The sequence below is a fragment of the Schistocerca cancellata genome, chromosome 4 (assembly GCF_023864275.1).
Source record: "Schistocerca cancellata isolate TAMUIC-IGC-003103 chromosome 4, iqSchCanc2.1, whole genome shotgun sequence".
Classification (NCBI taxonomy): Eukaryota; Metazoa; Arthropoda; class Insecta; order Orthoptera; family Acrididae; genus Schistocerca; species Schistocerca cancellata.
The window spans coordinates 724,530,823-724,545,026 of record NC_064629.1 but is presented as its reverse complement, the minus strand read 5'-3'; the positions used below and the strand labels follow the sequence as shown (position 1 = coordinate 724,545,026).

Sequence of the window (14,204 nt, the reverse complement as noted above, 5' to 3'; positions counted from 1 at the left end):
GCGCCCGTACAATTTCCCAACCTTTGCTCAGTCCAATTTCGCCACTTTCCTGGATGATGATGAAATGATGAGGACAACACAAACACCCAGTCATCTCGAGGCAGGTGAAAATCACTGACCCCGCCGGGAATCGAACCCGGGACCCCGTGCTCGGGACCACGAGCGGCGGACCAGTGACTCCAAACCACCGCCATTTGCGACTTCAGTGGTGTCAAGCGAGAGCTCACTGGAGCGCAGGGTTGAGGTCTGTTGTGTTTTCCGATGAAAGCTGGTTATGTCTCGGTACCAGTGATGGGTGTGTATTAATTAGAAAGAGACCAGCAGAGGGCCTGCAAACAACCTGCGGCCTGGCGGTGTTAAAAAAGGTCGCTACGCTAGAACTGAGTGAAGCAAGATGCAAATTAATGTAGACCTACCTCAGTACAGCGTTCGTTCACCATCCGTTGCTCTGCATTCGTAGGTTCTATGTAGATGATGTTAAAAGCAGCGTTGAAGAAAACCATCGTCCATACTTACGATTGCATAGTCCGCGTAACTCACGTAACAAAATAAACCTGTCAATCTCTAGTAATAACGGGCAAAAGTGGATGCTTCCTTCCTTCATTGAAAATCTCCACTTCCCGATACTCATGTTTTTATTGTCTTTTAGTTATGGTCTCAACAAGCCCACATTTACGTCGATAACACATCTACTGCTAGTTCATTCAGCTTATATCACACGGAAGACAGCCTGAAATGTACTAAGTCCGACCCGAAATATTACGAAATTAATTCAGTCAGTACTCTGCTACGAAATGAGTTTCACACTCGGTCCTTATCAGTGTATTCTTCAAAGAAAGATGCTCGCCAAAAAGTGTTCTGTAAATGCATACTGAACACGCCACACAGAATTCTTCACAACGGCCGATAGTTTCACATGCGGTTTTCTCTACAACAAACACTCCAAAATCTCCCAAACTTCACCGAACTGTCTGTAAATTCATCTTCTTGCACGGTGACATAAGCCGAACGTGAAATAACAGTCACTTCTTCATTTTACAAATAACTTTTTCGGACACATCTAACATGACCTTCTCGTCCGGCAGTGAGTCCACGACTCTCTGAATGCCGCTGCTCACAGCGCATATGCTACTTGATAGAGCGCAGGAAAGACTTTACTCTGATTGGTTGATCAAAACGAACAGCCAATCAGCTCAATCTTTCAAGATCGAATTCGCGCTTAAACTGTTTTACTCCAATCAACATTTGCAGATGCATTTACGTCATTTCATGCTGGAAATATTAACAAAATGTTCCGCCAAACCAAACAAAACGAAAACTAAGAGAAAACTATGCTTGAAATATACAGTACTTTAGAACTGATTATCCTCTTATTACCTTTTTGGCTGCCTTATTACAAAAGCAAACACTCGTAGACATATGTCATCCGCTAGTTAGGGGGATTTACAGTTTTCATGACACCCTGGTGGCGTAGCACTTGCTACGAGGGCTGTTCAGAAAGTAAGCTCCGATTGATCGCGAAATGGAAACGACTATGATAATCCGATAAAGCTTTGCACAGATGTGTTGGTCAGTGTCTCTAGTATGACCCTAGATAGCATCACGTCACTCCTCTCATTTCTGAGCTCACAGTGATCGCGTAAAGTTGTCTAGAGAATAGTGTCTCCCGCCAAGTACGAGGACCTGGTGAGAAATTTCGCCTGAAGCTATACAGCCAACATTACATAACTGTCGTGCAGTTTCTTCTACAAGGCAATATTCTCAGCCGCATTCCGAAGGGGCAATGAAGATGCTCCTGCATCGTTTTCAATTGGAAATGTTTGACTACCCACAATACAGCCCGTAATTGACTCCCCCTGCGTTTCATTTCTGCTCACATGAACCGCTGGCTATGAATACAACATTTTGGCACAGAAAACGAGCTGTAGGCCAGCGTAGAGAATTGGCGGAAAGCACTGGCGGCTGTCTTTTATGATGAGGGTATTGGAAAGTTGGTACAACGCTACGACAACTGTCCTAGTCAGAACGGCAACTACGTAGTGAAGTAGCTGGATGGTGTAGCTAACTGTTAAAAATAAAACGTTTCTAATTTTCACTGTGGTTCCCATTTCGCGATCAATCGGAGCTTACTTTCTGAACAGCCCTCGTAGTTATGTAAGGCGTAATACGATATAGGATTGAAATTTGACGTATGTCCCACACACATACACTCATATTCACTCTCATTTACTCTCACCCTAACACAAAATATAAATATTAACTTTTAAACTGTTATTTTTATTATGAAAGAAAAATTATCGAAAGTTTAGAATTGAAAATCTTTATAGAATAAACCGGCACACTGAGAGTGCTATTACTGTTTCAAAAAACAAAAGAAATATAAACTGTTATTGTTTCTATCTGAATTTACTTTCTTAAGTGTCGGTTAAGTACTTTTTGAATGGGTTTTTTGTATTTCCTAAACTATTATAGGTAGCGGTATAAAATTTTGACACGAAGTTCGTCCGAATAACAAAAGATGATGTAGGGTCCAAATTTAGAATAAAGCAGATAATTTGTGACATAGTTATTTAGTTTCTTAGGTGAGGTGAATAAGCGATTTTAGTATGCGCCACAGTGAGCATTCTCACTCTCCGGTTTGGCGACAGGTATACCCCTGTTGTAACCCAACACGCTCTACAGAGTGTCGACATGTTGCCTTGGCCTGGTCGATCACCAGATCTATGAGGCATACGGCAGGCCACAAGTCGGCCGCCGCCGAATGCTACTATACTGCAGGCTTCCAACACAGCTTGCCATAACGTAACAAAACTTATTGCAAAAAATCTGCAGTCGCGTAATAGCTGCGACGCTACAAACCTGTCTGCGTGTTAGACACACTGGACCAACAACTGGAATTATGGTATGGGGAGCGATTTCGTGTGACGGCAGGAGCAGTCTCGTGGTTATCCCACGCACCCTGGCTGCAAATTTGTACGTCAAGCTGGTGATTCGACCTGTTGTGCTGCCATTCATAAGCAACATTCCAGGGGATGTTTTCTAACTGGACAACGCTCGCCCATATACCCCTGTTGTAACCCAACACGCTCTACAGAGTGTCGACATGTTGCCTTGGCCTGGTCGATCACCAGATCTGTTTCCAGTCGAGCATATATGGGACATCATTGGACGACAACTCCAGCATCGTCTAGAAACAGCACGCACAATGCATGCACGTTTGCATTCAACATTCTGGGGGTTACACCGTATACTAATGTACCAGCATTTCACATTTGCAATTGCTTACCTCGTGATTACATTAACCTGTGCCCTTTTTAACACAGCCTATCCTCAGATGTGGACAGTGTTGATAAATTTAAAAAGCAGGCCTGAATTTGACCATTTTGTTAACATACCGGTAGTTCAAAATTTAAAGCTGCAAAAATTCCATTTTAAATGTAGATTATCTTTATGGGGAAATCACATGACTAAACAAATTATAAGAATAAATATATACTTCAGAAGATTTTGCAGAATTAACCACTGCACAAATATTTATTAAGGCAAATGGTGATTGTACATATTTCCACAAATTAATTTCATTTCTGTTGTCGATTCCTGCCACTCCATCATTCACAGAGTGTGTTTTTTTTGTGATAAATATGTAGCGGCGCGACGAAAAAAAGAAAGCGTCTTTGAATTTCATAAAAAATGAAATATTTATGTATCTTAAGGATAGACTGTAAAGATGCTGTAAAGCTGTTTAGGAGTGACAACTATTTGTTGAATACGTCTTAAAGCAATAAAAATATATTTTTAAACAAAGTAATTAAGCAAAATAAATAATACTTTGATAAAATTGCCAACGGCCTTGCCGCAGTGGTAACACCGGTTCCCTTCAGATCACCGAAATTAAGCGCTGTCGGGCTGGGCTAGCACCTGGATGGGTGACCATCCGGTCTGCCGAGCGCTGTAGGCAAGCGGTGTGGACTCAGCAAACTGAGGAGCTACTTGATTGAGAAGTAGCGGCTCCGGTCTCGGAAACTGACATCCGGCCGGGAGAGCGGTGTGCTGACCACATGCCCCTCCATATCCGCTCCAGTAACGCCTGTGGGCCGAGGATGATGCGGAGGCCGGTCGGTACTTTTGGACCTTCATGGCCTGTGCGGGAGGAGTTTTTTTTATAAAATTACTTTTTCCCCTACCTTGAATAACCAATGTACTTTCTTTGCCCCAAAAAAAGGTATCAACCCTAGTTGCAACGTGCAGATCGTAGGCACGGCCGTCTCGATCCCAGACGTCAGTTCACCGTACAAAATACTGGTCATCTCCTTAAAAGAACACACTGGTTACTTTGATGCGCTATAGATTGCGTAGATGTGGTAGCAGAAGTCCATGTGACCCTCCACCGCTGAAGCAAGTCATGGCAGTTGTATGAAATCATCGGAATACGATCGACCGACCTGGAGACGTGGCATAATGGCGGAAAAGAGCTATCGTATTGGGATGTTCCCATGACAACGCTGTCTACGAATTTGCTCGATTCATCGGTGTACCTACAAGGAAAAGTGTACCAATCACAGCCACGTAACTCGGAGCAATGACAGTGGTGGTTAGGTGGTGGTTAGTGTTTGAACGTCCCGTCGACAACGAGGTCATTAGAGACGGAGCGCAAGCTCGGGTTAGGGAAGGATTGGGAAGGAAATCGGCCGTGCCCTTTCAAAGGAACCATCCCGGCATTTGCCTGAAACGATTTAGGGAAGTCACGGAAAACCTAAATCAGGATGGCCGGAGACGGGATTGAACCGTCGTCCTCCCGAATGCGAGTCCAGTAATGACAGTGGTCATAAAACACCCTAGCCGCCAGAGACCAGAGACGAGAGGCACATTGTGTGAATGACAGTCGGTTTCAAATGCGAGGGTAACTGCTGCTGTCAGTGAACGCAGGTTCCTCGTAGCAGCACATGAAGCTGCGACCAGCACACAAAGACTCGACAGTACCTGACCGGAGACGTGTAGTGTGGCCCGATGAGTCGGAATTTTGCCTTTTCAAACGACACGAAGTGTCGAGAGCTCCGACAGCCCTGTTAGGCGTTTATCCTCGTAGTGTGTCGAGTGTGTCGTTCTGTCTGGATATGATTCTGTGATGTTTTTTGGGTGTTTTCGTACCATGACTTTGGCCCACTCATGCAGGTTACCATGCTCATTGTGGTATACACCACTTCTAACAAACACCGAACAACGCGCTCCAGTACGCGGCCGCTAAATACATCGCTGGCCGCACTTCTCTGGGCGGCCCGCTGCTTCCATCGCTGGCCGTTTTCACACGCACGCTCCCTTACGTGGCCGAGAAATACATCGCTGGCCGCACTTCTCCGGGCGGCTCGCGGCTACCATCGCTGGCCGCCTACGCGCGCGCGCGTTTGTCAGCACACAGCAATTGGCTACGCCAGGAAACATTGCGATTGGTTTTCCCTGGAAAACAGCGACCCCAGCCGACGGCTCCATTAACTAGCAAGCCTTATATAAACCCGGCCGCCGCCGCAAACGACAGTTCTCATCGGGAAGTGCAGTACGTCGTGTTGCAGCTGCTTGTGGATGACTCGCCGCACCACTCGAGATTACCTGGCTGCTCGGCGGAAAATCTTGCGACCTCACTTGGAGAGACTGAACTTCACTGGACTTTGGAATAATTACGGAACGTGCACCCCACCATGCACATTCGGACATTGGTATAACCAAACTTTAATTCTGCATTACTTCTGAGTGTGAGCCTGGTTAGACGCTTGGCTAACATAATTGTTAAAAAGTGATTTGTGATTTAATAAACCAGACAAGAGGTTATTGTGTTATTCCTGGTTATAACACTCATGAACGAGGGTGTACGAGGGCTATTCGTAGCCCGATCGCTCGCGAAATGGAAACCACAGTGAAAATCAAAACTGTTTTCTTTGCACATTTAGCTACACCTTCCAGGTACTTCTCTACATAGTCGCCGCTCCGACTTAGACATTTGTCGGAGCGTTATACCACATTTCCAACACCATCGTCATAGAAGGCAGCCGCCTGTGCGAACGATAAATCTCTACGCTGGTCTATAGCGTGTAGCCGGCGCCCAAGTTCTGTCTTCGTATCCAGCGTTTCATGTGAACAAAGATGATACTCAGGACGAGCCAATTAGGGCTGTGTTGTAGATGATCGAACACTTCCTATCGAAAAGGCTGCAGGAGTGTCTTCACTGCCCCTGCAGAGTGCGGCTGAGAATTGCCATGAAGAAGGAAGTGCGTGGCAGTTGTGTTAGGTGGGCTGCATTCATTAAGGCGAAGCCTCTCAGCAGGCCCTCCTACTTGGCGGAAGACATCGTTGTTCTAGGCACCTTTACTCGCTCACAGAGCGCTCACAACTGAAAAGAGCGCCTTGATGCGATCGACGGGCATACTAGAGACACTGACCCAAACGTCTGTGAAAAGCCTAGTCGGATTTTCACACTGCTTTCCATTTCGCGAGCGATCGTTCGTCACTTTCCGAATAGCCCTCGTACTGCAAGCAACTTCTCTTCATAGTCGCCGCTATGACTTACGTATTTGTCGTAACGTTGTACTAACTTTCCAATACCTTCGTCATATAAGGCAGCCGTTTGTGCTTTCTGCCAATTCCCTACGCTGTTCTGCAGCTCGTTGTCTGTGCCGAATGGTCGCCTTCATAGCCAGCGGTTCATGCGAGCAGAGATGAAACTCAGATGGGGCCAGGTCCGGGCTGTATGGTACATGATCGAATACTTCCCCTCGAAAATACTACAGCAGCATCTTCATTAGGCCTGCAGTTCGACGCCGAGAATTGTTATGAAGAAGGAAACGAATGACAGTTACTTTATGTGGGCTGCATGAAATCAGGCGTAATCTCTCAGCAGGCACTCATACTTGGGGGAAGACACGACTTTCTAGGCATCTTTATATGTTCGCTGTGCGCTTAGAACCCAGAAAAGCGACGTGACGCGATCGACGGGCATACTTCCCAACAAATATGTGCAAAGCTTCCTCGGATTTTCATTCTGGTTTCCATTTCGCGACCGATCGCACGTTAATGAAGAAATAAGCCTCGTATATGTAAATAAAATCGCCATTTCCTGCTGCCACTTAATTTACTTTTCCCAGACGCTTTTCGACTTTTTCTTGCTCTAAGGCATCATCAGTGGGATTATTTTCTGTGGTCTGCGTTTCCTCTCATCTGGTCTGGAGGTCGCACTACCGCTTTATAACCGACATATAAGCACTGTTTTGAGTTCCGACGTCTTTCACACTGTTCACCAGTTTACTCCTCCTTTTTTGTGGTGTATTATTACTCTTCTGCTACTCGATATAACTATTTCTTTGGTCACTGTGCTTTTAGCAACGAAAAATATTGAAACACGTAACGACCTTACAATATTTACGTTGTTAAAAGCACACTGCCCGAATAAACAGTTATATCGAATGGCAAAAGAATAATAATACACCACAAGAAAGAAGAAGAAATAGAATGAACAGTGTGAAAGAGGTCGGAAAACAAAATAAAATGTTGGCAATAAAATGGTAGTGCGATCTCCAGACCAGATGAGAGGAAACGCAGATCACAGCAAATATCCCACTGACGATGTCTTACAGCAAGAGAAAGGCGAAACACGTCTGGGAAAAATAAGTTAAGTGACAGCAGGAAAGGCGGTTGTATTTACAAAGCAAGTTCAGATGTTCAGATGTGTGTGAAATCTTATGGGACTTAACTGCTAAGGTCATCAGTCCCTAAGTTTACACACTACTTAACCTAAAACATCCTAAGGACAAACACACAGACCCATGCCCGAGAGAGGACTCGAACCTCCGCCGGGACCAGCCGCACAGTCCATGACTGCAGTGCCTCAGACCACTCGGCTAATCCCGCGTGGCACAAAGCAAGTAATTCTGTGCTTGCTGCGCAGGATGGCCACGCAAACAAGCTTGTTAGTCCTCGCATATTTCAGATTCCTCGGTGACGAAGCGTTGCCCTATCTTCAACATCTTCATGATGAGTATGCTGCCTTCCAAGATGATAACAGCCGTGTTCATAGGGCTACACGCATACTTTCCTGATTTGAGAAAAACTCGAGACTTTAGGGCATCTCTACTGGCCCGCTAAATCATTCGATCTTAATTCCACAGAAAATGTCTGGGATTGTCAGGAACATTGGATAAAACGCAGTAATATACATCCCAGAAGTTTAGCGGTTCTACGGTATCTAATCATGAACGAGTGGTTTCATCTGGATATGGCATATGTGAAGAAACGTGTTTCGAAAAAGACGGTCATGTGAAACCCAGCTCGCGCTATTCGTCCACGAGACTCAGAGGGCCATAGACACGAGTTCACAGGTAGATGCCGTGTTTCTTGACTTCCGCAAGGCGTTCGATACAGTTCCCCACAGTCGTTTAATGAACAAAGTAAGAGCATATGGACTATCAGACCAATTGTGTGATTGGATTGAGGAGTTCCTAGATAACAGGACGCAGCATGTCATTCTCAATGGAGAGAAGTTTTCCGAAGTAAGAGTGATTTCAGGTGTGCCGCAGGGGAGTGTCATAGGACCGTTGCTATTCACAATATACATAAATGACCTGGTGGATGACATCGGAAGTTCACTGAGGCTTTTTGCAGATGATGCTGTGGTGTATCGAGAGGTTGTAACAATGGAAAATTGTACTGAAATGCAGGAGGATCTGCAGCGAATTGACGCATGGTGCAGGGAATGGCAATTGAATCTCAATGTAGAAAAGTGTAATGTGCTGCGAATACACAGAAAGATAGATCCTTTATCATTTAGCTACAAAATAGCAGGTCAGCAACTGGAAGCAGTTAATACCATAAATTATCTGGGAGTACGCATTAGGAGTGATTTAAAATGGAATGATCATATAATGTTGAGCGTCGGTAAAGCAGATGCCAGACTGAGATTCATTGGAAGAATCCTAAGGAAATGCAATCCGAAAACAAAGGAAGTAGGTTACAGTACGCTTGTTCGCCCACTGCTTGAATACTGCTCAGCAGTGTGGGATCCGTACCAGATAGGGTTGATAGAAGATATAGAGAAGATCCAACGGAGAGCAGCGCGCTTCGTTACAGGATCATTTAGTAATCGCGAAAGCGTTACGGAGATGATAGATAAACTCCAGTGGAAGACTCTGCAGGAGAGACGCTCAGTAGCTCGGTACGGGCTTTTGTCAAAGTTTCGAGAACTTACCTTAACCGAAGAGTCAAGCAGTATATTGCTCCCTCCTACGTATATCTCGCGAAGAGACCATGAGGATAAAATCAGAGAGATTAGAGCCCACACAGAGGCATACCGACAATCCTTCTTTCCACGAACAATACGAGACTGGAATAGAAGGGAGAACCGATAGAGGTACTCAAGGTACCCTCCGCCACACACCGTCAGATGGCTTGCGGAGTATGGATGTAGATGTAGATGTAGATGTAGAAATCTTTTGTCCAGTGTGCTTATCTGCAAGGAGCCAGCGACTAGCTTTGCTTTGGTGGTGTGTGCAGATGCAGGCGCAGCTGCTGGGTGGGCGCCACGCCGAGGTGCCCTGCATGTCGGCTGCTCTGCTGGTTCGTCGGGACCCGCAGCGTGGTCTGCACCTGGTCGCCGCGCAGGACATCCCAGCAGGTTTGTTCCACAATCGCCAAAGCCGCGCGTCCACATACTGACAAAATCTTCATCACACAGGTTTGGCAGCCTCTTGCGGTTGCTCGACTACCTCTCAGTGTTTATGATCAATGACAAGAAATGAGGTGGTCCTCCGCAGAAGGAACGAGTAGCGAAACATATAGAAAACCTCAAGAAATAAATTCAGTAGGACTTGAGAGAGCTATAGAGGGTAAAAACTGTTGGAGAAGACAAAGATTGTAATACACTGCCAGACAAAAAATGTGAAGCACACAGAACACACGATCCGTGACAGTATTCAGGGTGTAAATTTAAAGTTGACAAACCAGAATAACTCGAAAAATAAGCTTCACACGAAAAAATGTGTAGAATCCAAAGTTGATTATTTTCCAGGAGGACATCTGCTGGTGCTAAAATTAGCCCTCCATCCCAGCCCCACTTTATTGTCTTAAACATTTGTTTTGATTCTTGGTAGTTGCCACTGTAATTCAAGAAAATCAGTGTTCTCATTTTTGCGTGGAAAATGGTTACGGGTAAATAAAAAATACTTATTTACTTCGTAAATTTTGATTCACTAAAACTAAAACTCTCCCTATTTCCCCATAGGGTGGGCATTCAGAGACAAGAATTAGAGTTTTACAAATGTTGTCTCAAATATTTGGGTCAACATTTGTAAAACTCTAAATCCCAAATATCTGGGTCAACATTTGTAAAACTCTAATTCCCAAATATTTGGATCAACATTTGTAAAACCCTAATTCCTCTCTCTCAAACCCCACCCTATGGGGAGAGAGGGAGAGTTTTAGTTTTAGTGAATCAAAATTTACGAAGTAACTAAGTATTTTTTATTTATCCGTAAACATTTTCCACGCAAAAATGAGAACATGGATTTTTTTGAATTACAGCGCGAACTACCAAGAATCAAAAAATTTGTTTAAGACAAAATGTACATAGTTTTTTGTGTAGAATCTGATTCTGCAATAAGAAATGGGGGTTCCCATTTCAAATTTTAAAGTTGCCTCCCGCCCCACCCCCAGGGGGCTGGGGTGACCGGCTAATTTTAGCACCAGCAGATGTCCCCCTCGAAAATATCAATTTTGTATTCTACACAGTTTTTTCGTGTAAAGCTTATTTTTCGAGCTATTCTGTTTTGTCAACTTAAAATTTACACCCTGTATACTGAAGTCAAAGAAACTGGTACACCTGCTTAATAGCGTGTAGGGCCCCGCGAGCACGGAAAAGTGCCGCAACACGACGTGGCATGAACTCGACTAATGTCTGAAGTGGTGCTGGGGGGAACTGACACCATGAATCCTGCAAAGCTGTCCATCGATCCTTAAGAGTAAGAGGGGGGTTGTGGAGATCTCTTCTGAACAGCATGTTGCAAGGCATCCCAGATATGCTCAATAACGTTCATTTCTGAGGAATTTGGTGGCCAGCGGAAGTGTTTAAACTCAGAATACTGTCCCTGGAGCCATTCTGTAGCAAGTCTGAACGTGTGGGGTGTCGCATAGTCCTGTTGGAATTGCCCAAGTCCGTCGGAATGCACAATGGATATGAATGGATACAGGTGACCAGACAGGATGCTTACGTACGTGTCACCTGCTAGAGTCGTACCTAGACGTATCAGGGGTCCAATATCACTCCAACTGCACACGCCCCACACCATTACAGAGCCTCCAGCAGCTTGAACAGTCCCCTGCTGACATGCAGGGTCCTTGGACTCATGAGGTTGTCTCCATACATGTAGACGTCCACCCGCTTGATACAATTTGAAACTAGACTCGTTCGACAAGACAACTTGTTTCCAGTCATCAACAGTCCAATGTCAGTGTTGAGGGCCCAGGCGAGACGTAAAGTTTGGTTTCGTACAGTCATCAAGGGTACACAGGTGGGTATTCGGCTCCAAAAGCCCATATCGGTGATGTTTCGTTGAATGGTTCGCACACTGACATTTTTCGATGGCCCAGCATTGAAATCTGCAGCAATTTGCGGAAGGGTTGCACTTCTGTCACGTTGAACGATTCTCCTCAGTCGTCGTTGGTCCCGTTCTTGTAGTATCTTTCCCCTGCTGCAGCGATATCGGAAATTTGATGTCTTACGGGCACACTCGTGAAATTGTCGTACGTGAAAATCCTCACATCATCGCTACCTCAGAGACGCTGCGTCGCATCGCTCTTGCGCCGATTATAACACCACGTTCAAACTCAGTTAAATCTTGATAATGTGCTGTTGTAGCAGCAGTAACCGATCTAACAACTGCACCAGACACTGCATACTCGTGTGATACAGTGTTATCGACGCGTGATAGAGTTGCAAAAGCGCACGCTGTGGGTCTCCATTTGACCGGCTGGTCGAATCGTGCAATATTCAGATTTTTAGGCATTCAGCTGTGGCAACAGCCCGATGTTGGTGTGCATGGGAACGTGAGAGCTGGACTACTTGTCGTCAAGATTCCGGTCGACCAGATCTGATCACAAGGCAGGATCGCCGTATTGTGCACCAAGTTGATCGTTACCCCTCACATCTACGCCTGCTATCCGAGAACAAGCAATGGATTCCCTGCAATATTCTGTGTCATTGCGCGCCATTGGTTGAAGTCTAAAAGCAGCCGGACTACGGAATTACCGTCCCATGCAGAGGCTGCCATTAATACCACAACACAAGCGGTTGCAATTGGAGTGGTTGCGTGACTGGGATGCATGGGCTGCTAACGAATGGCGTCGAGTTGTGTTCAGCGATAAACCGCGGTTATTCACTACCACAGAGGACCATCGTCGGTGCGTATGGCAGCGACCACGGGCGAGATTCCATTCTCCCAATTTTTTGGAGAAGCACAGCGGTGTCACTCCAAGCGTCAGAGTGTGGGAAGCCATCGGTTATGGCTGTTAGTAATTGTAACCCAGTCGAGGAGCACCAAAAATGGTCGAATATGGGACATAACTCTTCTGTCGTCAAAAAATTTTTATGGTGGCTGGTGGGAGTGTCATAAACAACGTATTAAAATCGACTGGTGGGGTATCAGCGTTGAGGCAGGGGTGGTAGGAGAGGGAGACGTTTAAATGTCATTTCCCTATGTTTTTCTTGAATATATATAAGGTTCACCGGCCATTTGACTATCTTCTTCTGTGCGGATGCACAAACAGAGCCCGAACTCTTACGGGAATCGGCAAAAAAGCCGCAAGTAATGAGTATAATGGGCAGGGGCACTATGAATTAGTGCGGGACAATAAGTTGGGAATGTGGTTCTCACTGGAGGTATGCCAGAGATAAGTCCCTGCAGTTGCACTATCCTCTGTGTCCTCGGTGGCTCAGATGGATAGAGCGTCTGCCATGTAAGCAAGAGTTCCCGGGTTCGAGTTCCGGTCGGGACACACATTTTCAACTGTCCCCGTTGACTTATATCAATGACTGTATGCAGCTAGGGGTGTTCATTCCATGGTAATTTCTTGAATATCTAGCAAAAAATGTTTCCTGGTACGAAATTAAACTACATTAAATTTCCTGGAAAAAAGGTCATATTTAGTTTTCTCTAAGACTAACAGTTTCCGCGTTGCAGGGGATAGAAAAATCCCTAATTATTAAAAATAGTGTTTTAATGTCATAAAATTAATGTTTATTGTTAAATAAATTGAGTTAAAAATACATATTAAATACGTGTACCACATACAAATGCAGTAAAACCGTATTTAGGAATAAATTGTGTTGTGGGGATGTAACAAGTTGGAAAGGGTGGGGGGAGGTGGAGGATCGATGACTGAGGGAAGGAAGGTTGCCGGTTTGTGGTCATCCACGCCCTCCTATGCACGCTGCAAACTGAGGAGCGAGCAGGCGAGTCCCCCTTTCTCTAACCCACTACGTCGCATAAAATTACTAAATGGTATTTCACGAAGTTATATCGACCCTTCCGCAGCTCGTGTTATGAATCACTCGCGACGCATTGCACAGATACTCCTGAGTGTGGGGGGGGGGGGGGCTTATTTTCTTCAAAGTGTATTAACACTACATTGAATTCAGTTATGAGTTGATAACAATACTTGTTATGATGACGACGATCGAGTCGTCGCCAATGTTGACTGGTGGTCAATGCTAAATAGAAACATACAAATCACAGCAGGTTTGTCAGTAACGTAGATAAGGTGCTCGCCACGAGTGCTGCTGGCTTTTCAGCTTACCACAGACCATACCTCTCCAACATTTCTTGTCCAGTTCTTTTAAAAAGTAGACAAAATAACTTCAATGCAGTGAGCTCGTGTTTATGAAGTGGAGTTAAGCGGGTACTTATTTGCAGTTGTTAACTGAGCTTTTATGTACAATACGTTGCTATAGTAAATGGCTGAGAAGTGCTTAATTTGTAACTTTGCTGTTGTTACCGACCTATGTAGTGCTGATGGAAAAGAGATTGGACTGGTAAATGTGGCATCTTGCTACTGTCTGTCGTTGACAGCATGTTGTGAAGCCGTGTAACCGTGTTGTAGTCATTTGGGGCTGAGTTAATGAATGACCAGAAGGATACTGCACTTCTCTCAACATTGTGTTACTGATAGAC

At 45.1% G+C, this 14,204-nt stretch overlaps 1 protein-coding gene and 1 pseudogene across 1 annotated transcript in view; both read left to right on the top strand.

The window, feature by feature from the left end:
* LOC126183787 (SET and MYND domain-containing protein 4-like) overlaps positions 1 to 14,204 on the top strand; it is a 187,201-nt gene that overhangs the window by 80,271 nt on the left and 92,726 nt on the right. The window contains exon 4 of the mRNA XM_049926026.1: positions 9,535 to 9,655. Coding sequence (XP_049781983.1) covers positions 9,535 to 9,655 — 121 coding nt within the window. The remainder of the gene's footprint in view (positions 1 to 9,534; positions 9,656 to 14,204) is intronic.
* On the top strand, positions 3,841 to 3,958 carry LOC126185746 (5S ribosomal RNA; annotated as a pseudogene).